General features: G+C 38.0%; 1 protein-coding gene across 5 annotated transcripts in view; it reads left to right on the top strand.

The window, feature by feature from the left end:
* cntn5 (contactin 5) overlaps positions 1-25,712 on the top strand; it is a 244,619-nt gene that overhangs the window by 163,541 nt on the left and 55,366 nt on the right. For all 5 annotated transcript variants that reach the window (XM_057347804.1, XM_057347802.1, XM_057347803.1 and 2 more), the window contains 2 exons: positions 5,091-5,193; positions 9,068-9,249. In XM_057347804.1, the coding sequence (XP_057203787.1) occupies positions 5,091-5,193; positions 9,068-9,249 (285 nt within the window). The remainder of the gene's footprint in view (positions 1-5,090; positions 5,194-9,067; positions 9,250-25,712) is intronic.

Raw genomic sequence — 25,712 nt, 5'->3', positions numbered from 1 at the left:
TAAACTATTTAAGCGTGATTTGAAATGGTTGTATTGACACGTCCAGTGTAGATTGACAGCTTCTGGCTGTGGAACATGGCTCAACGCAACGCGGCAGCGGTCCCATCTGGTGTACACATGCACGGGCTAAAGGCTGCGTCAGAATCTGTCAGACAGCGCACCAGTATTGACTTCTCTTTTGTGCTTAAATGAACAAATACACATAGTAATATGTCATAAAGCACATTTTGTCTTGTATTTTCGCAAGCAAAGTCTTCAACGTGTTAAATAATGCAAAGAGTAGTGGAAATAGGAAGCGCATTAGACCTGCTTAGAGCGGCAGATCTTAAAGGGCCACATTCTTAAATGTGTTACTGTGACTCCTGTCACTAATGTTAATCAAAGAACAAAAGAAAAGAAGAAATCAATGTGATTTTGTATCTTTAATAAGGATTCTTCTGTATTTCATGTATTTAGCAGTAAAGACTGTAAAGTGTTTGAGAACTTTATTTTCTGTATATTCCCTACCTGTTAGACAGACTTATTATAAACATATATTTAATAAAGACATCTGTTGCAAAGCCAACAATATTAGAATGTGGGCTTTCATTTATAAAATGATGCTGTTAAAGAAATGTGTTGTTTTTACATTAATTTGGAGATAAATGGGAAATTATTAGAATGTAAAATTATATTTAAAAACATAAATACTGTGTGTGATTAGTTTTTTTTTTTTTAATCGATTGACAGCACTAAAATAAACATGTTAAACAAAATAAATAGCATATGTTTAATTTAACTATACGTGTGCGATTAATAGCAGTTAATCGTACACATACTTAGAAACAAATGTGTAGTATAATGCAATGTTAGTCGCTAAGGATAAAAGCGTCTGCCAAATGCATAAATGTAAATTGTAATTTAAAGTGTAACTGCACGAAAAGGGTGCGATTAATCGCGATTAAAAAATGTAATCTATTGACAACCCTACTAATATTATAACGTTGTGTAACGGACCGAAATCCATTTTTCACAGGCTGGTAATGTCAAATTTGATTCAGAAATGGATCTTATTTTTGATTAAGATATTTAAGAAAATAAGATTATGAAAATTGTTGGGATTCTGAATGATTCCCCCGCAAACTCCCAAACTTCTCATCTAGTCACAGTGATTATCAACTTAAAAACTTAAACTTTTCCTTTTAAAAAAATGAATAAATTAATAAACGTTTCAGTCTTGATTCAAAATAAACAACACCTTTGGGGTCTAAAACATTAACGAAATACAGAAACAAAAAGAGTACATGACAGAATTTTCATTTATGCGTGTACTGTCTCTTTAAGAGCTTTTGCATGCACCAGAATGTGCTTGTTGTCAGAGAGGTGTGTTAAGTCTAATTTGCACTTGTGCTTCGGCTCAGTCATTAGAATATAGATGTGAACCTCAGCATTGGGATAATGGATTTTTTCATTAGCAGTTGCATGTAGAAGCTTTAAACGTTTGATGGATGCCCAGACTTTCATCAGGTGATCGTTCTGCTTGGCACAACAGAAGAAAGGCCAAATTGCATTGCACAAAACTACCCCATCTCATGTCAATAAATGGCTTAAATTGTGAAATTTGAAAATAGGCGTCGCAACACGAAAAGGCCCTGATTGTTTGTTTTGCCTCAGTCAGACTAAACCTCAGTCCTATCAATTTCAGACCTTCCAGATGCTAAATAGGAGTACGATGCCGCATGCACCAATGAAATATTGCAGATTCATTATACACGCGGGATTGCTGGAATCACAAATGTGTAACAATAAGGAGAATGAGATTGAAATTGAAAAGTTGTTTGGGGAAAAAAAGGAATGCTGTCATAAAATGGGCTATAAATGTGATGTCGATTACTGCTATAGGCAAGGGGGTCACGCTTTTGCTGGGTTTGGCTGGTTAGTTTTCAGAAAATAGTCCCTGCTGTTAGATGTCGTGCTTTTAAAAGATTATTGGTGCCAAAAACCAAAATTATAAATAATAATATGCTTTCATTAATGCATGTTAAAAATGAATATTAAACACACGATATGTGATATTTGTTCTATTTTTATACAAGTACAATAAGAAAAGAAATTCTTCCTCATGTAAAATTCATGCAACAGTTTGCCATTTAATAAGACTGATAATGATAATTAGGCCCCAGAATGGGAGTGTTTTCCTTTATAATTGGAGATTTACTCAACGCCACCTGACATATCTCTCAGCAAGTGGATATAGATGGGCCCTCACGCCGTTCGCATGAATAAACAACGGGGCCGTGCCCCCCAGCTACGACGGCTGGAGAGATATCCAGCCGTTCCAAATTCCCCTGCATTCCACTGAATTTCGACTCAATTAGACTCCGGCGTAATATGTCGCTTTGAGGACAAATTCTCTCGCCCTGTTTCCCAGCGGCATCTGAAGTGAGCACAACTCGGAAAATAATTTAGTTTAGCATCTTGTCATGCGTGGCACTGTGGAGAATTCCCTTTCTGCTTCACCGACAACCACGAAGCGCACCTGTCTGCCGTGATTCCTCTGGGTTAGTTGGGCTGATTTGTGAATTCAAGAGATTGTTCGTAGTATTGCTTTTCATGTTGATCTTTCAACAGTTGCACTGATCATGCGGGTGACTTTAGGGGCTTGATGCATCTATGAATGAAATCTCATTCAGTTTTTATTTTATTGTTATTTAAAGGCGCAGTCTACACATTTGCCTGTATTTTAACATCTCCAAACCAAAAAAAAAAATGCAGATTACTTTATGTACTTGGGTTTGGAGTCAAAAACCGTACCTGACAGTTTAACATAAATAATTTTCCAAATCCAGTAAATGATTTTTGTGTATTTCTAACGAAAAAAGATTTACATTTGTGACCCTGAACCTGCAAAACCTAGGTAGGACAGGTAGCATATTTGTAGTAATAGCTCAAATACATTGTATGGGTCAAAATGATCTATTTTTTATGCCAAAAATCATTAGGATATTAAGTAAAGGTCATGTTCCATGATTGCAGATTCCAGATTTTCACATAGTTGTATCTCGGCCAAATATATCCTAACAGACCAGACCATACATCAATGGGAAGCTTATTTATTCAGATTTAAGATGATGTATAAATCTCAATTTCCAAAAATTGACCAATAAGGTTTTGTGGTCCAGGTTCACATTTATGCATTTTTCAGAAGCCGTTCATGTATGTTTTATTATTTAATCTACCTATTTTTATGCACATATTGGGATATTGCATTAAAAACCTGAATGGAAATGCCAAGATGTGCATAAATTCTAAAAACGCACATAAAAAACTCCTGACACATAAAAAAACTGGAATCACATTTACCAAGTATACATTCCTTGATACGCATCATCAAGTCATGTGACTTTGCCTCAATGGACGAACCAACCGTCCGGTTTGGTTGCAAAGTTTCTGAAATGTTGTTCTAAAACAGTTTAGCCAAAATATGTTGTTAAAGTGGTAAGGGATACCATTTCCGGGTCCAAGCATCTATTCATTTCAAGCAGGGAAATCAGCTTAAACAGCTGTTTATGAGCACCGTTTAATCACATCGCATATTGAAGCAGAGCATTTATTTACTCACAGTATACACTACAGTCTCCAGGCTTCAATATTTGAATGAATTATGAAAAATGTATCACTAACTAGCAATGTGGGATTTTGTTATGAAGATAAAGGTTAGGATCATGGTTTTCCGCATTTTTTGAACCCGGAAACAGTATAAGACCTTCCGTATATGGTCCTGCGTTACATCAGACTAAACAACCGAATAGTTCTCCTCGTAGAAACGTCCAATTTCTTTAGTGATGTTTTGGCGCCAGTTTATCACAAAGTTACGACACAAAGTTTGTTCTGTTTGCATTTTGAGTTTAATACATGCTACTTGTCCATTGCCTGGGAATCGAACGATCTTTGCGTTGCCTGGCAGTTAAGCTATAGGAAATAGTAAATATTAACTGTGAACATTACCATTACCAAAATAAACAAAAAAATGTTTCATAAAAAGTGTGCTTGTTCTATCTTTAAAACTAAAAGCCAAACAGTTTGATAGTATGCTATCTAATGACGTTCACTTCAATGTAAGTGCGTTTTTATGGATCTACAGTACAGTATCGTCTCATTTGTAGAACATATATGGTTGTTGTGCTGTCGATTGTGAGGTCAAGGTTTCAGAACCTCTGTGCTAGATATACAGCGAGCGATATAGTTCATACAAGCAATGTAATTCATCACAACGTGTACAGTACCTCAGGCCTCCGCCAAATCTACAAAGCATCTACCTAAGAGAAAAAACTTGAGCCCAGCGTACGGAAAGCACACGTTTCCTGTCACAGGTTTAAATTAATGAGTACAGTCTTCCAAAAACCAACTGGGATGATGCCAGGGTGGAATCTCGTGTGAGAGGGCAGAAGGTGTGAATAATGTGCTGATCCAACACCTGCAGACCGAGATATTTAGAGGTTTGCCGTTGTCCCATGGAGTCAGGTGCAGGAGAACGAATCACCACAAGCAAAAGATCACAGCACAAGAGCTTTCCTGATCTTGCAGTAAACGTTCCGAGTGGTGATTAGGCCGTAAGGGGTCATGTCCGGGGCTGCATCCCTATTTGTGTACTTTCTGTGCTACGAAGTATGCTACATTAGGTTTTGCATTCTAAATAACTGCTCAAGGAAAAAAATAAGGCAAAAGTGTCCTTTTCTGGTAGTGTTACCCACAATCCTTTGTCCTTAAAAAGAGTTTTTGATGGTTTGCTTATGACTTTTGAATTTTAGAACAATGCCAGGCAAAGAGCTTCCCTCAGGGGTTTTATAAATGCATTTACGGTTAAAGCTGCTGTTAATCATTTTTATACGATCATTTTTCAGAATACCTCGCATAAAATGCATGACGGATATCACTGAAATAGGCGTCGTGAGAAATCACACCTGTCTTCGTGACAGCCGTGGGCTTGTAAACAGCAAAATCCAATCTGAGCGTGCATCAGAAAATGTCGCTTTCTGCTCTCCATACTGTCTGCAGCTCCTACAGGACACAAAGACTTACACATATGTGTGTGTTTTTTTGTTGCCTAGGTATCATGGGAGAGTACGAACCCAAAATTGAAGCACACTTTCCCCAGACTGTACTAGCAGCCAAAGGGGTTACGGTGAGGCTGGAGTGCTTCGCTCTTGGGAAGTAAGTACGGCGACATCATAACCCACCCACATTCCCCCGTATCTCTGAATGTCAAGACCACCCCCTCGCACACCGCCATCTCAAGGTGCCTTTCCATCGGCACGATCGCACACAATTCTCCATCGCCCCTGTGTAACACCTCTTTTTCTGTTAGAATCATTAATAATCATAATTATGACCAATTTAACCAGTCGAGCCTGTTTCTTTGTAGAGTCCTCCTGAGATGAGACCATAGCAGGAGCATATCTATTTTTACGCTCCCGTCTGCCGTTAAATGAGCTCTCCACAAGTATTGAACTCTGCACCATATCTGATATAGTGGCAATTTCTGTCTGATTGGTGTAGAAACAGCGGCGGGATTCGGCCCCTGGGAGCCGTATATTCTGGTAATAGTTGAACGGGGAGGCAGAGGTGAGGGCCGAGGGCTGCCAAAGGAAAGCGAATGAGAGCGCAGGCACATCATTGTTGGGAGGATGCTTTTAATATCTGTTATATTCACATTTGGCCAAGGATAGCGCAGTGAAAAATGAAAGTGGCCAGTACAGGTCCACCGCTGGAAGGCAGAAAAGCACTTTGACATTAAGTCAGGGCAGCGCACTGCGTCCAGATGATGTACTGCCGAGGCTTTTTTCACGGATGCTTAAGTTGTTGCTCGCTGTGCCCTGCTGCTTTCACATTTGCATAAAAAATAATATTGTTAAAAGCTGTCCCTGTTTTTCCTTAAGCGGAAAAAGCAAATATTTAAAGGATGTTGTAGGGCGGTCATCTGAGCGGCTAACCTTTACATTGCCTAGGCGGTTCTCTGCTTTCTGTATTTCTTGTAACTTTGTTGCCCAGATGCGTTTAAATGAATTTGAGTTACTATACATTTTTAAATGTAATTAATATTTGTTCATGCTCTCTTGTGGTAATATCTTGTAGCCATTATGCTCAATAACCTTGTGTGTATTTTCTTAAAGCTAAACTAATTTTTTTTTCATTATTTATCGATAATTCACTTTAATATTGTGGAAATCTATACTCTGAAACTTAGACAAACAGGTACAGATAGCAACAACAAACTAAAAAAATAAAAGTTATTCAATTATTTCATTTGAAATCTCAAAATGGATAGATACTGGATAGTTTTCTATTATTTTGTCACATTTTCTACCTTTTTTACTGCACCAGGTACAAACAGGTACAATATGCTTGATGAGGTTAGATTTATGTTGTTTTTTAGCATTGCACTCTTATGTGGGCAGTGCGTGAATTGTATCTTTAGAAGTCAACCATTTGTTTTACGCATTTTATTTTTTCAGTTTATCGGTATCGTTTGCATTCTGTAGAGCTCACTTCTCCGTTTGTATAGTTACACTATTACGACACTGCTCATAAAGCAAAACGCAACGCTGCATTTTAAAAACATAAGCCGATAATCATCAGGCTGTAATTCTATTTGCGTTCGTTATTGGAAATGAATAATTCAAATACGAAGCACTATCAGGCGCAAACACCTTATGAGCCAAACTGTTCTAAGGACCCAGTAATTGTTTACAGTGCCTTCAAGGACCCCTTTGTGAGGAAATGTCGTTTACAATTAATTATCCACATTAGAATAATAAGTCATTACTTAAACCTAGACATTGATCTATGTATTCTTGTTGGCTTCTACTTCTTAGTTCGATTAAACTTTACGCACTCTTAGTGAATGCAAAAATCTCGCCAGTGGCCTTTCCCATTATGGCTTTGATGGCTGCTGAACGTGTCTGAGAGCGGGTCTTCCGGTGAGCTTGAGGTCTCGTCCTCAATTTATTCGCAAATAAATAATTTATCAGGGCGAGTTATTAGAAAATGCCACTCTTTATAATGAAGTAAATTGAAGCAAGAATTGCTTTTGGTCTCACGCTGTCACTCAGTGTTGTATGACAAGCTAACAGTCGGAGAGAACAAGGACTTGTCTTTTGTGTGAATGGAAAATGCCGGAGCGTTTATTGTCGACAGTGCAGGCTGTCTGCAGGGATGCTTTTCAGACTCGGCATTGCAGCGGGCAATTTCAAAGGCAATAATGGCCAATGCGTCTGGAGCCGAAAATGTTACCCGGGCTACAAGAGGGGTCTGCTTTCATGCATGCTGACATTCTGCTGAAGGTGTGAGGTTTCTGTAAGGTTCTCACACTGTTGAGGAAATAATGCTCAGATATTTGAATGTCATTTTTTATTTAAAAGTGGACTTGATGACATCATATGAGCTTACAATGTTAGATGCCTTCAAGCTCTCAAGTCATGCCTGTATCGCAAAGCGTTTTCATAAAATGGAGATTTAAAATAAAATGGATGAATAAAAAGTTGGTCATCATTTATTCACTCTCATGCCGCTTGAATCCTGAATATGACTCTTCTTCTGCTGAACACAAAATTGAGAAATGTTTCAGTGATTCTAATGTCCATGAAAAGTCAATGTTGCTTGATTACCAACGTTCTTCAAAATATCGTTTTTTTGTGTTCTGCAGAAGAAAGAGGGTCATTTGGAATGACATGAGGGTAAATAAACGATGAACAGATTTTCATTTTTGGGTGAACTATCCTTTTAATGCCGTCAATTAAAGTTACATAAAACATAAAAACGTGCATGTTTATATATGATTCATGCCTCTAGCATTTGTGTTTTATTTCACTGCTGGCCGTAACTTTATCAAGTTGCGACTGTTTTAGATTTTTTTGGTCACTCGAACCTGTTTAATGAACTTACTTAATCAAATGAGCTTCGTATCCTTAACGTTTTAATTTAGCAAAATGCACTCGAGTCCTTGCTAATATATTGCGAACAAAACGCAAATACTAAAAGCATAAATTCAAATGAAATGTTATTAGGCACAACCACAACGTTTAATACTTGACCTCTGTGTATGCTGTGCACACGCACACATCGCAACCATCAAGCATATGTTTCACATCATAGCCATTACTATATCACATATTTCAACAAGTCGGAAATGCTGTACTGACAAGCATCCAGACTCGCAACTCTTGGTTTTTATAAATCATCAACTGGCATATGCAAATCTGATCCACGCCCGCCACAGCTGACCTCTAAAGCACTGTTTACATCGGTAGAACTCGCAGCAGATGGCTCAAGTTATCCTACTCTCTCAAACACGCTAATGTTTGTTCTCTAACCCAAACGACCCCTCGAGCTTTATCACGCACCCATCATAATGTAACCTGACAGCTCGGAGAAACTTCATCCTGTGCACATAAAACGTCCCGGGAAGATTTAAAGGAGCGCAGAGGGAGAGGAGACCTCAGAAATGTGACGTTTTTATCAGGGGGCCGGCGGTTGATTGATGGCAGCGCTGGGGTTTTCCTCCGCATCGCGTTTCCACCGTTGGAAAGCTGTGAAATGGAGCTGTCACTCTGGAGCAGCGCTGATCATGTCTGATAGAGCGGGTTATCTGCTGGCGGGCGGCGCACCTAGCAGGTCATATCACACGCCCGCTGCAGCCACAAATAGGGATGGATGGCGGTGTACAAATACTGCTTATCTGCACAGCTATCAGGACGTTTATTGTGTTACTCAGTACACGGCCACTTACAGAGGACGAGGCGTATCAGATTGTCCTCTGTGTACTTTTGAAAAAACCTGCGGTATCAGTTTTACAAATTAGTGTGGCTGCGCGACTACACGTTTTTTGGGGCAGGGAGATAGAAGGCATTGCTTTTAGATAGTGTGTGTGTGCGTGCTTTCCGGCAAGATAAATAGCATGGCACTCGCAACCCAAGATCGTGGCTTCGAACCCTTAGATATAAACACATTCATAGCGTGTATGTTGCATTGCACGGTATTTTAAGTTTGTTTCTTTGAATATTTATTGAACATTCGAATATTTTTTCAGTCCTGTCCCCACAATCACCTGGAGGAAGATGAGTGGGAACATCCCGAAGAAAGCACGTCTGCGCAAATCACAGGCGGTTCTTGAGATCCCCAACATCCAGCTGGAGGATTCTGGGAGTTATGAGTGTAAAGCTGAAAACACGAGAGGAGGCACAGCCTACAGAGGACATCTGCAGGTCTATAGTGAGTACACGTCTGAACATCACAGCAACTATGTACAGAAAAGAAAACACATTTCACATGTGTGTGGTTTTTTGTGAGGGGATCTTTATAGCTTAAGTGCTGTAACCGACAGCCCCGCCCCCACTGAAACAGATAGCCCCGCCCCCAAACTCAAGTCACTGGTTAAGCCAATGTTGAAGCACTGACTGGTCTGGATACTCAAACATTGAATTAAATGTTAGCGCTGCAAAAAAAAAGTCTTAGTATTTTTGTCTCATTTTATAGTACAAATATGTAAACATTTTTCAAATCAAGATGCGTTTACTTATGAACTTAATTACTTCTCGTCGCGTCTCTTGTGACTTGTGAAACACGTGACAACCAATGAGATTCAAAGTTGAGATTCTAGAGTGTGAGTGCCGCCATTTTGTGTGTCCAGTCATGTATTATGTCAATTTCAAATGCTACTAATTAAAGGTGCCATGAATTAAGACCTCAATTTTAACCCGAGCTTTTGTTGTATAAGAGGGAATCGTGTTCAAGCGAACAACATGTAAGTGTCAGAGCTGAAAAAGCCCTTGTTACTGAAATAACAACTATTATTGACACCAGGCTCAGCGAACGGCAGGTCCTGGAATGCACCTATCACAGAAAAATATCAACGACTACAAGCGAAACAAACGATCCCATCAGTCACTCTCTCACCAAAACCCACAGGGACACAGATTAAAGTACATATCATGTTATATGCTTATATTGTATGTATCTTGTGAGGGGAAAACAATCACGGATGGTACACAGGCAGTAGCCTTTCAGCTGCACTATGCGTGCTGCTCAGGGCTCACGCCGCGCGAAGACTCTGCTCATACATGCAGTGTGAAACAGACAAGCATCTACTCCTAATGCAAGATGAGCCCGTTTCAACTTTATTAACAAAATGTGGCATTTGAACCTTAATCAATGAATATGCGCTGTATAACATATACATGTCCTTCCTCATAGTAACATTGGGCATCCTGGATATCTTGATTGACAGGAGTTTCGTCCAATCAGCAGTAACTATCCTATTCCAACAAAATACCTTTTCCAGTTTGACTGATTTGTCGTTGTGTGTTCTGAGTTGTCGTTTTGTTTTCTGACTTCTCGATGTCGTTTCTGACTTGTTATTTTGTTTCCCGAATTGTTGTTGTGTTTTATTATTTGCTATTTTGTTTTTAGATTTTATATTGTGTTTTCAGATTTGTCATTTTGATTTTGGGGTTTTTATTTTGCTTTTAGATTTGTTTTTAGGTTTTGTTTTGCACTTCCCAGCCACCGTAAAATAGCCTATTACTTATTGATTTTGATGTTGAATGTAAAAACCACGCAAATGTCATAAGTAGACCTCATACAACAGTATAAAACAATAAACAAGCCCAGTTCAGGACACCTTTAAGCTTAAATTATAAATCGTTTGACTCACAAATATATCGTTTTGCTTCAAAAGACATGTATTAACCCCCTGGGGGTCATATGGTTTATTTTTATGGTGGATGAATGTGCTTTTTGACCCTTTTAAAACTGATTGTATCATTAAATTGTATATAAGATCTAGGAAAATATTTAATATTACTTCCATTCTGTTCGACTGAAGCAAGTCATAGACACTTGATTTAAGAATGGTTAGATATTTGTACTAAAAATGAGACATATATAATATTTTTTCGATTGTCGATAGTGCTACAGAATAAACTTACTTACTTACGTAAAGTCTACGTATATAAAACTAGCAAAATGAAAGCTTTTTAATAGAAAAAATACACACTTCAGCATTAAAAAAGATGTTCTTTACTGTGGTATCATTTATAGGTACTGTTATAAGAAAAAGTGAATCAGCAGGTAGGGAAAAACTTGTTTGGGATGTTTCCTTTGAACAAATCTCACTTTCTCTCTTATTTGGCACTGTTTGGACTACAGACATGACTAATACTTGGAATTGTGTGGTTTCTTGAGGTGCACCATTTCTTATCTACAAAAACAACTGTTGATTTATTAAAAATAAAACTGAGCCATATCTAGACAACAGAATATAATAGAGACGTGTGGAACGCCACTTACTGTACCGCTGCAGTGTGCCGCAATGTACAGCATCTGCTAAATTTAACTATGTTCTCATTTTTCCATTTCTATCTGCTTTAAGTCTCCCCAACCGGAAACTGCCGCGGGTTTTTCCTGCGAAACGTGGAAGTCACGCATGCAGAGCCCATTATTCTACTCGGCATACTCTCTCTCTCTTTTCTGGCATTATTTTGACTGGCCTTTATGACACAACATATAGCCTACATTTAAGTAGAGGTGCACCGATTGACCGGCCAGAGTCTTTCGTATGATCGGCCGGTCAGTCTCACGTCTCGCCGATTTCAAGCCGATCTTCTGTTTCCCGTGATGCGGGCAAGAACGTCACAGCCGTCAGTACACTCAAAGCCGCAAGTAAACATGTAAACGTGCGCGCGCAATATGGAATTCCAGAATTAACTTAATTAAAAATAAATAAATTCAAAAATAAATCCATGAAGAAATGTAAAAAAGCAAAAATAAATGAGTATTTATACTTTTATTTCCTAATTTATGTGTAATTATATATTTTTTCACGCATATTTATGTTTTCATTTATTTATTAATACATTTATTTATTTCCACTTTTATTTATTTACACATTTATTCATGTATATATTTATTTATTTTTACATTTATTTATTTCTACATTTATTTATTTATGTATTTCTTTGTCTGTATGCTAATGAGTGGGGGCGTGTTTCACCTCAGACATTAGCAATCGATCTCAGAGCAGTGGTGCTGAAGCTTTAAAGCCACAGTGACACCTTGTGGTGTGACCAAACGAAACGAGGTTGACGAAGTTGCATAGAGAAGGCAATCTAGTCATTTAATATCACCCTAACTGTATGGAGATAGGGTTACCACACATAGCCTACATACTCTTTACTAGGGACATTGCCGTAAAACATTATCCGGTCGAGATTTCTAAAATGTCTTTGCACACATGAACAGAAACTGCACAACAACAGGTCTGCTATGAGACACTTGGAAGAATACACTTGGACATGGAAGCACGTGAAATTATCCACTAGTGATCACATTTAATGTAAATGCGCTGGATGGAGCTGATAAGAGCTTGAGTTGTTTGTCGATGAGACTCGCACAAACCAGCTCAGAACGCCGAGAGAAACCAGCGCATTTCACTGAACTCTACACAAGCATTATGATCAATGCGTTTGAAACACGTCTGCAAATACAGTTTACATTCGCGTTTCCTAACTTTGCAATGCATAACACGTGGCATTTCGAATGCTTAAATTATAACGCATATTTCCATAGGCGTAATTTGTGGGTGGACGGGTGGGTCATGTCCCCACCACTTTTTGCCAAAGTCAATTTTGTCTCCACCACTTATTGGAAGAAATAAAAAATGCGGAGTGTCTATTTACCGTTGCAACTCTGCCCATCAGTTTCAGATTGGAATAGACAAAATGTTAGAAAGGCACAAGAAAATCAACTTCTCCAGTGGCGTAGGGCGTAAAGCGTGTGTTACCTGCTTCATGTCGTCGTGGGTTCGGGGTTGCTGTCCGCTGAACTTTTTCCCTATCACATATCAGATTGTAAAGGTATTTATTTGTAATAAACGATGAAAATATTTGAAAATGGCTGTTCAAGTCATACATGTACCAAACATTTTGCGCTTAATTGCACTTTGATGCTATATATTCGTCCTTATTGTTCTCGACATGCGGTTGCTATCGTCTATTGCAAGATTAATTACATTTTGATACTTAATAGAAAACTCCAATAAATGGAAAAAGTCACAACTTTGTAGTTTCATGAGTTCCAAACAAAATTTAGAAAGTTTGTTGTGTATTTGAAGCCTATCTGGCAATGCCAGTGTAATAAGTGAAAATAAGATTTTTTTAAAGATATTATTTTTCCATCTGTTTCCCCTGTATCTGAATGTTTGTCCTTATTAGCAGGGGGTTCCCAAACGTCTCAATCATTGACCCAACAACAGGTAATCTGTGTCAAGCACACATTTTTAACATGGGGAAAACACATTAGTTTCAGTAGTTTTTATTTTATCACAAATTAATACGTTTAATTACGTACGGCAACAGCCATCCTTACATATAATAAAGCACAACATGCTTTAAATGATCTATTAATGAAAACATGATATAGTTTAAAAACAATGGAAGCAGATCTAATATGTGGAAATTTAGAATAGTTTAGCGGATTCGTACGGTGGCGTATTGCTGCCACGTATTTTTCCACTCAATTATGTCATTAAAACGAGATAATATGTCGTTTAAACGAAATAATATGTCATTTTAACGAGATAATATGTCGTTAAAATGACATATTATCTCGTTTTAACGAAATATTATTTCGTTTTAACGACATATTTGAGTGGAAAAAATAAAATGTAAGTGGCAGCAATACGCCACGTAGTAAAGGGATAATATGACGTCTCATAATAATTACACATTAATCTATTACGTGAAAGTGACATGTTTTCTAGCTGACATAGGTAAAATGTCATGTTTTCGAACCACGGCCCGCTGTACGGTACACTAAAAAAATCCGTAAAAATAGGGCACAATATACTGTATTAATATGAAGGAATTTTCTGTATTCATTTTTACAGTTGTTTTACCTGTATTTTACATTTTGCACTGCATTAAATTGCATTTTAGCATTAACGGAAATGTCCATAAAATAAAGGAAAATGTACTGGTAATTTTCTGCAACTACTTTATCCGTTTTTTACGGGACTTCTTTTTTACAGTGCCAAAATCAAGAGAGCGATTTCTCTTCTGAGTTGTGTTTACGGATACAGAATATTTAATAAATGTTTGACTGACAGCAAATCCAGCCTGAATACATTTCAGATGTAGTAGTTTATATCCACGAAGCTTCCCATAACGGTCTAGTTCATCAACGAGGAATAATGCCACTTCCAATGGGTCCGCTCAGCTACCACAGTGACGACCGGACCATATTCGTTGCCACGACGTACCAAATAACGTTTATGGGACGTGACGAGTACATCCCAACAACCAAACAGTTAAAATCGTTTTTATAATTGTATTTAAACACATCGTCCCTCGCATGGAGGATTAAATTAATTTGTGATTTAATCTGTGCATTAAAGATTCAATTTTATGCATAATTTAAATAATTTTCTAGTTAAATATGTATTATACAAAATATGACGATTAATAAAACTTAACACAGCACTGTACATCAGCATCAGACACTTTATTCAGATAGGCTACTGATGTAAATTACATAAATAACCAAAGACTTCAACTCAATGTAGAGGATTCAAAGCAGTTATTTATTGACAAAGATTAATAAATATTATCTTTAAGCTTAATATTACATTCTTGTTTTACCACAAGTTTAGCAGGATGTACGTTTTTTAGATACAACTATCAAAAGCTTCTTCAGTCACACTCGCAAACATCAGGGTCCATTCATTTAAACGTGCCAAATCGATCGAAAATGTGTTTACTCTCACATCTGTGAGGTATAAAGAAAAAAAGTTAAATAACCGTTAATGTTTTAATGATGCCAGAGTGTGGCTCTTTGCAGAACAGAGAACGCGTGTGCTGGACAAGCGCGCACATTAAATAAATAGGAACAGTTTTAATTGTTTTATCTTATTAAACTCCAGTTAATAGCACCAGTTCAGTTAATGAACCATCTCGTCAAAAAACTGAATTAATTTACCGAATTCATGCAATTCCGTTTGAATTGTCTATTAATGAAACCAGTGAGAAAAATATGTTGTTTAAAATAATATAATATCTCGTTAAAACGGGAAAAATATGACGTTTACACAAGAAAATTATTTAGTTTAAACGACATATTATCTAGTTTTAACAACATAATTGAGTGGAAAAATACGTGGCAGCAATACGCCACCGTACGAATCCGCTAAACTCACTATTCTAAATTTCCACATATCAGATCAGCTTCCATTTGTTTTTAAACTATATCATGTTTTCATTAATAGATCATTTAAAGCATGTTGTGCGTTATTATACAGTATGTAAGGATGGCTGTTGCCGTACGTAATTAAACGTATTAATTTGTGATAAAATAAAAACTACTGAAACGAATGTGTTTTCCCCATGTTAAAAATGTGTGTTTGACACAGATTACCTGATGATGGGTCAAAGATTGAGACGTTTGGGAACCCCCTGCTAATAAGGACAAACATTCAGATACAGGGGAAACAGATGGAAAAATAATATCTTTAAACAAATCTTATTTTCACTTATTATACGGACATTGCCAGATAGGCTACAAATATACAGCAAACTTTCTAAATTTTGTTTTGAACTCATGAAACTACAAAGTTGTGACTTTTTCCATTTATTTGAGTTTTCTATCAAGTATCAAAATGTAATTAATCTTGCAATAGACGATAGCAACGGCATGTCGAGAACAATAAGGACGAATATATAGCATCAAAGTGCAATTAAGCGCAAAATGTTTGGTACATGTATGACTTGAACAGCCATTTTCAAATATTTTCATCGTTTATTACAAATAAATACCTTTACAATCTGATATGTGATAGGGAAAAAGTTCAGCAGACAGCAGTCCCGAACCCACGACGACATGAAGCAGGTAACACACGCTTTATGCTCTACGCCACTGGAGAGGTTGATGTTCGTGTGCCTTTCTTAAACTTTGTCTGTTCCAATCTGAAACTGATGGGCGGAGTTGTTAGAAATTGCCTCTGCTTACAAAGCAACAAAACTGACTTTGGCAAAAAGTGGTGGGGACATGACCCACCCGTCCACCCGCAAATTACGCCTATGGAAATATGCGTTATAATTTAAGCATTCGAAATGCCACGTGTTATGCATTGCAAAGTTAGGAAACGCGAATGTAAACTGTATTTGCAGAAGCGTTTCAAACGCATTGATCATAATGCTTGCGTAGAGTTCAGTGAAGTGCGCTGGTTTCTCTCGGCGTTCTGAGCTGGTTTGTGCGAGTCTCATCGACAAACAACTCAAGTTCTTATCAGCTCCATACAGCGCATTTACAATAAATGTGATCACTAGTGGATAATTTCACGCGCTTCCATGTCCAAGTGTATTCTTCCAAGTGTCTCATAGCAGACCTGTTGTTGTGCAGTTTCTGTTCATGTGTGCAAAGACATTTTAGAAATCTCGACCGAATAATGTTTTACGGCTGTTATATCTTAAGTCTTTTTTATATAACATAAAGAAACACGGAGACGGATGCTGTTAACTCACTTTGCTTTACTTAAGCTACTGTCTTTTTCTACTTCACTACTAGCCTTACCAAAAAGCACAGTAGGAACAATGAGCGCCCTCTAGTGCGCTGCACATACACTACATATATGCATACATCACAACGGCAATGTCCCTAATAAAGAGTATGTAGGCTATGTGTGGTAACCCTATCTCCATACAGTTAGGGTGATATTAAATGACTAGATTGCCTTCTCTATGCAACTTCGTCAACCTCGTTTAGTTTGGTCACACCACAAGGTGTCCCTGTGGCCTCAAAGCTTCAGCACCGCCGCTCTGAGACCGATTGCTAATGTCTGAGGTGAAACACGCCCCCACTCATTAGCATACAGACAAAGAAATACATAAATAAATAAATGTAGAAATAAATAAATGTAAAAATAAATATAGGAAAAAATACATATATATATGAATAAATGTGGAAGTAAATAAAAGTGGAAATAAATAAATGTATAAATAAATAAATGAAAAAATAAATAAGCGTGAAAAAATATATAATTACCCATAAATAAGGAAATAAAAGTATAAATACTCATTTATTTTTGCTTTTTTACATTTCTTCATGGATTTATTTTTGAATTTATTTATTTTTAATTAAGTCAATTCTGGAATTCCATACGCGCACAGCCTGTCTTTCACGGCTCGTTTATACTCGCATGTGTGTCCACCAGACCGCGAGTCTCTGCTGACTGACGCGCATGTCCGCTGACTGCACGCGCGTGCACACGCATCATGTACTGCACAGACTGTAGTTCATCTCTCGCTGCTCCGTCTACATGAGGTATGTATGCTAACAGTGATGCTAAACTCTGACACATGCTAAACTCATGTTGAAGTCGTTCACTCTGTGTAAAACAAACGTAAATTCCATTCAACCTGATTGCCTGTCTTACGTTAAAACTGTGGTCATTTCACCTAGGTCAAATGACATTCAACACGACTTCTACTTGTTTTTAAAAATCCAAAATATAAAAAAATGAATAAATCAACCAATATACAGTATCTGATTGAGTTCTTTACTAACACAAAAAACTGCAAATGCATCTTTAGAGTAGAATTCACTCATAAGATTTTTAACTTTTTTATTGAAGTTGCAGCAAAAATCAACCCACTTCTTTTAATCCTACAGACACAAGATAAAGACAATTTATTTTACATTTCATAAAAAATGAAATAAAGCAATGTTAGTTTCATAAACGGAAACAGACAAGAATAAAGTTGAAGTATTTTATTGTTATCTTAGACTTTTGTGAGATGAGTACAAACATGAAAAAGGTCAATTAAGTGACATGTTTGGTTATATTTTATTATTTGTACTTCTTTTCAGTCACAGCGTTTTTCAATTTAAGAGTTGTTTGGGAAAGAGAAGATTCTGTAAATTAATGCAGCTTGGAGAACTGCATTTAGGGAAATTTGGGGAAATTGTAATGTTCAATCATTTATGTAATGAAAATAAAAAAAATGTGTATTGAAGAAAAGTTAATATGGTTTTATATACAGTATACTGTCAATTATAGTTTGTGGATAGAAAATCGGAATCGGCAAAAATCGGAATCGGCAGGTTTCACTTATAATAAAATCGGAAACCGGAATCGGCAAAGAAAATTGCAATCAGTGCATCTCTACATTTAAGCAGAGCCGGCCAGCTTTCGTCAAAGTTTCGCGAGGAAAAAATGACCGTGTCCTCAGAAGACTTTTGTCCATTTAAATTGTAGGGACTGTTTTATCATTATTCTTGCTTTTGCAGTTGAAATGCGTATTTTTTGACCCAGATATTTCCCCTGACCCTCCGTGGCTTTGATACGGGCCTGATCCAGGCATTTGGGATCTCCATTCATCTCTTCCATACTCCTCTCCTCATCCGTTCGATAGAGGTTCTGACTTAGATAAAGTGTCCTGTGTCATAAAAGTAAGTGTATCAGCGGGGCACAAGATAAATGTAGTGTCCTCATGATTTTATAAAAAAAACTGGATTTAGGAGGTTTATGACTGTCAAAGGGACCCATGATTCACCACATTGTCTGGCTGAACAAAGCCTGAAAAACAACAGCTGTTTTTCTTCCCCATCACAACGATGTCCAAACACAAGTGTCTTCCTTTGTGATTTCTCCATCAGCTGTTTGGGACTTACGTGAGATTAAATGAGCTGTCGCTCTTTATACGTCCTGAAATTTAGTTAATCCCCTTACGTGTCAGTCAGACAGGGCTTTCTGTCTTAGTGTGCAGTACTTGGCCAGTATTTCAAAGTATTTCTGTCAGTCTGGATTGCTTTAAAATGTGACGTTTAGGCCAAAGTTACATTAAGTTAACATGAAATCAAACTTGGATTCCTGTGCACTCCTCGTGCACATTAAAAAAAAAGTTTGTAATCTTTCATTAATTTAATGTAAATAATGTAAAACGTGCTCTTCGTATTTAATGAAGCCGCAATACATTTACTGTAGTGTGTGAAAGTCAACCAATCATAACATAGGTCATTTGCATATATAAATCATTAAAACTGCAGTAGAGTGCCGCAGGGATAACATGTTTTGTACACTGGTTCCCTCGACAAAAACCCAATAGGAAATTTCCATAGGTTGTTGGAATATCATAAAAATTAAGCTCTGTGATCAACAAAGGTTTATGATGCTCACACGTATTGTACATCAAGAAAACCTTCACAAATGAACACAACAAATTCAATCGCCAGAAAGCTAAATACAGTAGCCAGAAATAAAAAGCTAAACCTAGGTTATAAACAAAGTACCAAACGGTCACTCAACATCAACGTCACCACCACCAACTCTTTTATATTTGATTAAAAACATGTTCCCTGCTAAGGAACTAATCTGCGGATTTATCTCCCTCCAGAATTCTTTTTAATTTGTGCCCATGTTGCTTTAGTTTTGAACTTTAATTTTATTAAAGTTGAATGTCTATGGATGGTCCCATTTAGCAACTTCATTTATAAATGTAATAGCTTTAAAAATCATGAGTAGGGCATTACTTGTATGAATGAAATGTGAAAATATCTTGAGCTTGTGGCTTGGGCTGAGAATCGATTCCAAATAGAATAGTTTCCTGTATTCTGAGTAGGGTTGGGAATTGAAAATCAATTCCAATTTGGAATCGGAATCGAAAGGCTAGGAATCGGATCGGAATCGAAAGGAATAGGAATCGGATACTTGAGATTAAAATTTGAATTCCTCTTATCAATTCCTGTGTGCATATTTTCAGAAAAGTACATGCGTTGCATGATCTGCTGATATCTCAATAAAAGCCCTTATGAAAATTATCGATATTTTTTACTATAGTAAGCATAGTTTAGCTATAGAATTTGCATTAAAGCACAGGAATCACAAATTAACCATAGTTGCATTATAGTAACTGCAGTTTAACCATGATGTAGTTCAACTATAATACAAATTGTAATAAATCAGAAAAAGTGTGTTTCTATGTGTAAATATACACAAAACGCTGCTCATAAATATATACAGTATATACAGTATTTGCAAACAAGTCAATAAGCAGGCTAAATGACCACACAGGTTGATATCTAAATGTTTTACTTCAACTGTGGAATCGAAACTGGGAATCGATAAGAATCGAAATCGATAAGCAAAATCAGAATTGGAATCGGAATCGATAAAATTGAAACGATTCCCAACCCTAATTCTGAGGCATTGGGAATCAAGAGTCGTTCCAAATGTTGGAAACGATTCAGTTAAAGAGAAATGACTCCTCATTAAGAGCCATTTTAAACACAAGCGCCGCCCCATAGCCGATTTCATTGGTCAACTCACAGTCACCTGTCAAGAAGACTTCAGACTTCAGAACAAAACCTATGGATGCTATCTGTGAAATTGTGATACTGACATAAAATATTCTACATCGATGCATAAAATTTATTTATTATGTTTATTGAAAAAAGCTAAGGAAGATTTGTATTATAAATGATACATTAAAATTGGAGTGACATCGGGCATATTTCATTCAGGTCTTTGTTTTAGAAACAGCAGAAAATGATTTAGCATGAAAATTGAAAATCATTATAAAAAGAATCTCCATATTAGGGCTTTCCGCCTAACTTTCCTTTACCACCTGTCGTCACTTAAATCGAAGATACTCCAGGCAACCCCATTTGACACTGTCTACAGATAGCACTCGCAAGTAATTCCAAGTGCGCAGTCCTCAAAATCAGTTCATACACAATAAAACACTTTTATACAGACACGTAGTTTACAGAGTTCTTGTTAGCCGGCTGTAAAAGCACTGTTATTCAGAGAAACCACGCAGCTCGAGCTATAGTCTAACGCAGCTTTTCTTACTCGTTCACTGTATATGATGAAATAATTTTAAAGAGTACATGACTAGGGATTTTTAAGGTCCTACTTTAGTTTATGGAGTGTCCAACATGGTGTAAAAACACTATTATTTAGTAATAATAGGTAGTTATTCTTATACCTTACTTCTTCACTGACTCTCAATGATTCGTTCCGCGATTCATCTGTCTAATCACCTCCTTTCCGCTAGCCTAGTCTGATGTGATTGGTCAGATGGTCTTGTCTGCTGTGATTGGTCTACCATGAATGAGGCTCACGAGCTACAGTGTTTGGGGGAGAAGAGTAAAGTTTTCGTGGGCAGTCCAAGCAAAATGTAGGCGGGAACTAGTGACGTAAATTTGCGGCGGTTTGCGAATCGGACTAGGGACGACTCGTTTGCGTACTCCCTTTTTTACAAGCCAATAACTTTATTCATTCACCTTCGGACTTACAACTTGGCAGACTGCTTACTTTCAAACACTGCAACATTACACACTGCAAATGTAATTTTCATGATCTCATGTTATGTACTCTTTAAAATTAAATATACATTTAAGCGTAATTATACATATTTTGTCTTAGAGAGAGCGAGAGAGAGAGGCTAGTGATTTTTGTGCTTTTAGCTGTTCTGTTCCTATTTTTTTTCTTATATTCAGAATAAATGTTAGTACGAAAGTTTTAGTGAATCATGATTTGATCGTGAAAAAGCTCGTACACAGTGCTTAGTGAATGAGACCCACTGTTTCTGCAACAGGACCCCCTTCAGCATTCAGGGGTGGTTTCCCGTACAAGGCTTAATACTAGTCCTAGACTAAAATAAATGTTAGATCTGTCTTAACTGAAAACTGCTTGCACTGACATTATATCGTAAAATACAGCAGTGCCATTGTTTTGTCTTAATAATGCACAACTGTAATATTTTTTTGAAAGGCATGTTTGTAAAAATTACTTAAATATCCTAATTTAACTAAAGCCTAGTCCTGGCTTAATCTAATCCCTGTGCGGGAAACCACCCCATAGTGTTCTCTACTGTATGTCTTCCTGTTAATGACGCCTTTGACCTGTTAACCGCGATCACCTCAGAATGCCCTGGGCACCAGACATTCAGCCATCACTAGCTAACAGTATTCCAGGCACACGTCTGCTCATACAATTTGCATACGACCAATTCTCTCTGAAGGCCCTTTTCTCTGGACCGCATGATTGAAGGCTCGCCCACAGCAGGGTTCTCTCCCAGAGCAAGTTAGCCGTGCGTCGCGACCCGCTTGAATTATGCGTCACGTGCGTGTCCCGGGTGAGCAACGAGCGGCACGGGGGGGCACCTACGGACAGGGGAGCGCATGCTTCTCGAGGCTGCTGCCCACCGTTATTATGTTGGCCGAGGGTCTGCGGTGAAAGATGGTGGTGTGGATGTAGGGAGGCGATTAGTTTTATTACCATGTCCAAGAGCTGTAACTCAAGGAGTCCGTGCCTTTGCCAGAGGTTACCTCCACCTCTTCTTTCCTCTGTTTCTCCCACCCTCCTGAAACGGGCACAAGATGCTCTGTAAATTACACAAACCACATAAGAAATCTCACTGGGAGTGATATCAATGATTATTTTTCTGGCCTTTGACATTATGTTGTGAACCATTACTGGTGACCAGTAATGCAGACTCTGAACTGAAAGTAGCGCATTATGCTTTCTAGTCTACTGGATAGATCCAGTATAGGCAAATATTAGATTGCAATGGCGTTGCTATGCGGTTGCTAGGTGGTTCTTATTGGCCCCAGTGAAAAAATCCCAACCTTTTTGACATACTGGCGTCTAGACATACCTCGGGTCTCTACTCCAGTGTGAGTTTATGGGATTTTTCACCCATTTTATCGTCCGCCAGAAGCGAATTGGAAGTCACGTTGCTGAGAAAATAAATGGCACACCTCTGCTCAACAAGCCACATGATTTAATTTATCATTCATGTCTGTAGCACAACCGGTGAGGAATGAGTTACTGTACTTACTGTACTTACTGTACAGTCAAGGGTTTGTTCAAATCCCCAACCTCAAACATCGGAAATAATAAACAGCACCGCTAATAACATTCATCTGTAGTTATTATGGAATAATGTCAAAGCGGCATATGTTTCCGCTCAGATGGATTGGAAAGCCTTTCTTGTGCAGGGCATTGTAGGTAATAAAAGTCCTCTGCTTTCACAACTTTGAGTCTCGTCATTTTTAATGAAAACACTCCCCACTGTTTCTCTCATACATATTCATTCAACAAAAAGGACAGTGTGACAGAGGATGCCTACAAACTGTAACTGTGTGATGTTTAACAAAATTTAGTAGTGTCGGTACAGCCGGAGCAACGGTTGGATGTTTGAAGAAAGGATTTATTGCCCTAAAACTAGGGATGCACCGAAATGAAAATTCTTGGCCGAAGCCGAACATCATGTGAAACACTAGGCCGAAGGCCGAATAATACCGAACACCGAACATGCTTTTTTGCATTTCTTCTATTTATTAAGCCATTTTTTTCACTATTGCACAAACTGAATAGTCAAAATGTGCTTTTTATAATTTGTCTTTCTTTTCAATAAAATACAATACAACTTAATATAAAATTGAGCAAAATAAAGTAAATTCAAACAAAAAATTGAGCCTGTGAATAGCCTATATTAATTAGGCCTATAACTGACTGCTAAAAGATTGTAATGTAAGTTACTCTGTACCCCTACAACAAAACACTTCATTAAAAACTGTCATTCCACATTAGGCCTATAAGCTAAAAACACGAATAAACTAAAACTGTTGGATTATTATAGGCTACATTGCAAAATGATTTGAGAAAAAAAAAAACATCCAATGCAAGCAATTCTGACGGATGCTGACTGACAACCATTTCAGTTCACGTCTCTCCTCCAAACTCCTCCCACAAAAGCTGACTGTTCTCTCAGAAGGTGCACTCGTGCATGCACCGAACATGCTTTGACAAGTTGTTTAGTACAGGGAACTGTGTGCACGCGACCACTGTATGATGTCAAAGGATGTTGCGAGCGGCGGGGCTACTGTCAGACAGCCCGCTTCCGTCTGAAGTAAAGTTACCGACCGGTAAAGACGCCTTCATTCGGAAATTTACTTCCGTGCGGCAAGTCCCGTGCTGTGTCTTTCTCTGACACTTTAAAATGCTCCACACACACACACGCACACACACGCGCGCACTGCCAAAATGTTTGCGGCAGTAATAAAGCGCACGTGTGTCTGTGTGTCTCTCTCTCTCTCTCTCTCTCTCTCTGCGCTGGTTGCTGCTTGATCGTATCACGAGTCATGTTCGGTAAAATGTATTCGGCCACTTCACAAATTCGGCCGAACACCGAACGTACGTTTTTTGCTATTTTCGGCTGAACATTTTCGGTGGCCGAACATTCGGTGCATCCCTACCTAAAACTACTACTATCGGTCATTAATATCAAAGCAAAGTCTTTTCACTTCCGAGGATTTAATAGAGGCTTTTGAGGATTGGCTGTTTGTCTTGTGCTGACTATTACGTTTTAATTCCATTTCTAAAAGATTGAAGAACTTCTAAAGTGAAACGGATTAATTTGTATCAAGTGTTTTTAAAGCAAACCTGTACAGAACACAAAGTGCATGGAAGTAAATCCTATTGGATCCTATTTTTCTTCCGGACCCTTTCATGATCTTGGGGTGGGCGTGGTGTTCAGGGGCGGGCTGACCAGTGGGACATTCTGTCAAAGTCCAGAACGGCTGTCCCATCGACGGCCTATGGCCGTGACCAGGGGCGGCCTGGCCATCAGGAGTATCAGAACTTTTCCCGGTGGGCCGCTAATGTATGGGGCCGGAATGGATGCTTGGGCCGGACAGACGGACGTTATTAACGCGAACACGTTACATACAACCCCCTCCCGCCCCCCACGTCGACAGAAATGGTGGAGGGCCGATGCAATCAAATATCACCCCCCCCACTCCCCCGCGTCGACAGAAATGGTGGAGGGCCGATGTGGGCTGAGAACTCCAGGTCCGTTTTTACTTCCCAGTCCACCCCTCGTGGTGTTGAATCATTGGACAGGCGAGTGACAGTAATGTATTGAGGTAATCACGGTCAATCTCCGGATGGCAGTAGATGGTTGTGTGCACCTCAGTCAGAGCAGGGCTGGAGATTTGTCATGTCATTAATTTTTGTCGGTCACCCCACAGCAAGGGCTCATGCGACACATTTCGCAGTGTGAATAAAGTGTCCCTCATAATGTATAAGGGCTCTTGGACAATATAAAGGAACTGATTTCTGATTTGCAACTTTAAAACGAGTAAGAAGTACCATCACCAAAAGTAGATGGTTCTGGAAATACTTTATTGTATATGTCACTTGGTTTGATATTGTGTTTTATCGTTGACGCACTTTGGCATTCATACACTTTTTAAAGTATTACTGGAAAATGTAAAAGTCCACACATTAAAGGCTTTTATTTTGAAAATGTAATATTTAATGCACATTCAACTATGCATTACACAAGTATATGTATTTTCATAAAAACTTTGATGGCCATCAGAATATTTTTTACAAATATACACTGAAAAAAATCGAGTTTGATTTACTTTATTTTGTGTGTCAAGTTTTGGAACACAGTTTTTTAAGTAAATTTAAATGATTTTGTGACAAGTTTTTGAACAGTTTTTAAGTACATAAAAACATGCAAAAAAAATTAAATCCTGCTCGTTGTTTTTCCCCAGTATACACTCTTAAAAATAAAGGTGCTCTAAAGGTAGTTCACAGCGATGCCATAGAAGAACCATTTTTGGTTCCACAAAGAACCACTCAGTCAAAGGTTCTTTAAAGAACCATC

This window comes from Triplophysa rosa, linkage group LG12 (genome assembly GCF_024868665.1).
Source record: "Triplophysa rosa linkage group LG12, Trosa_1v2, whole genome shotgun sequence".
Classification (NCBI taxonomy): Eukaryota; Metazoa; Chordata; class Actinopteri; order Cypriniformes; family Nemacheilidae; genus Triplophysa; species Triplophysa rosa.
This window is presented reverse-complemented; position numbering and strand designations above follow the sequence as displayed.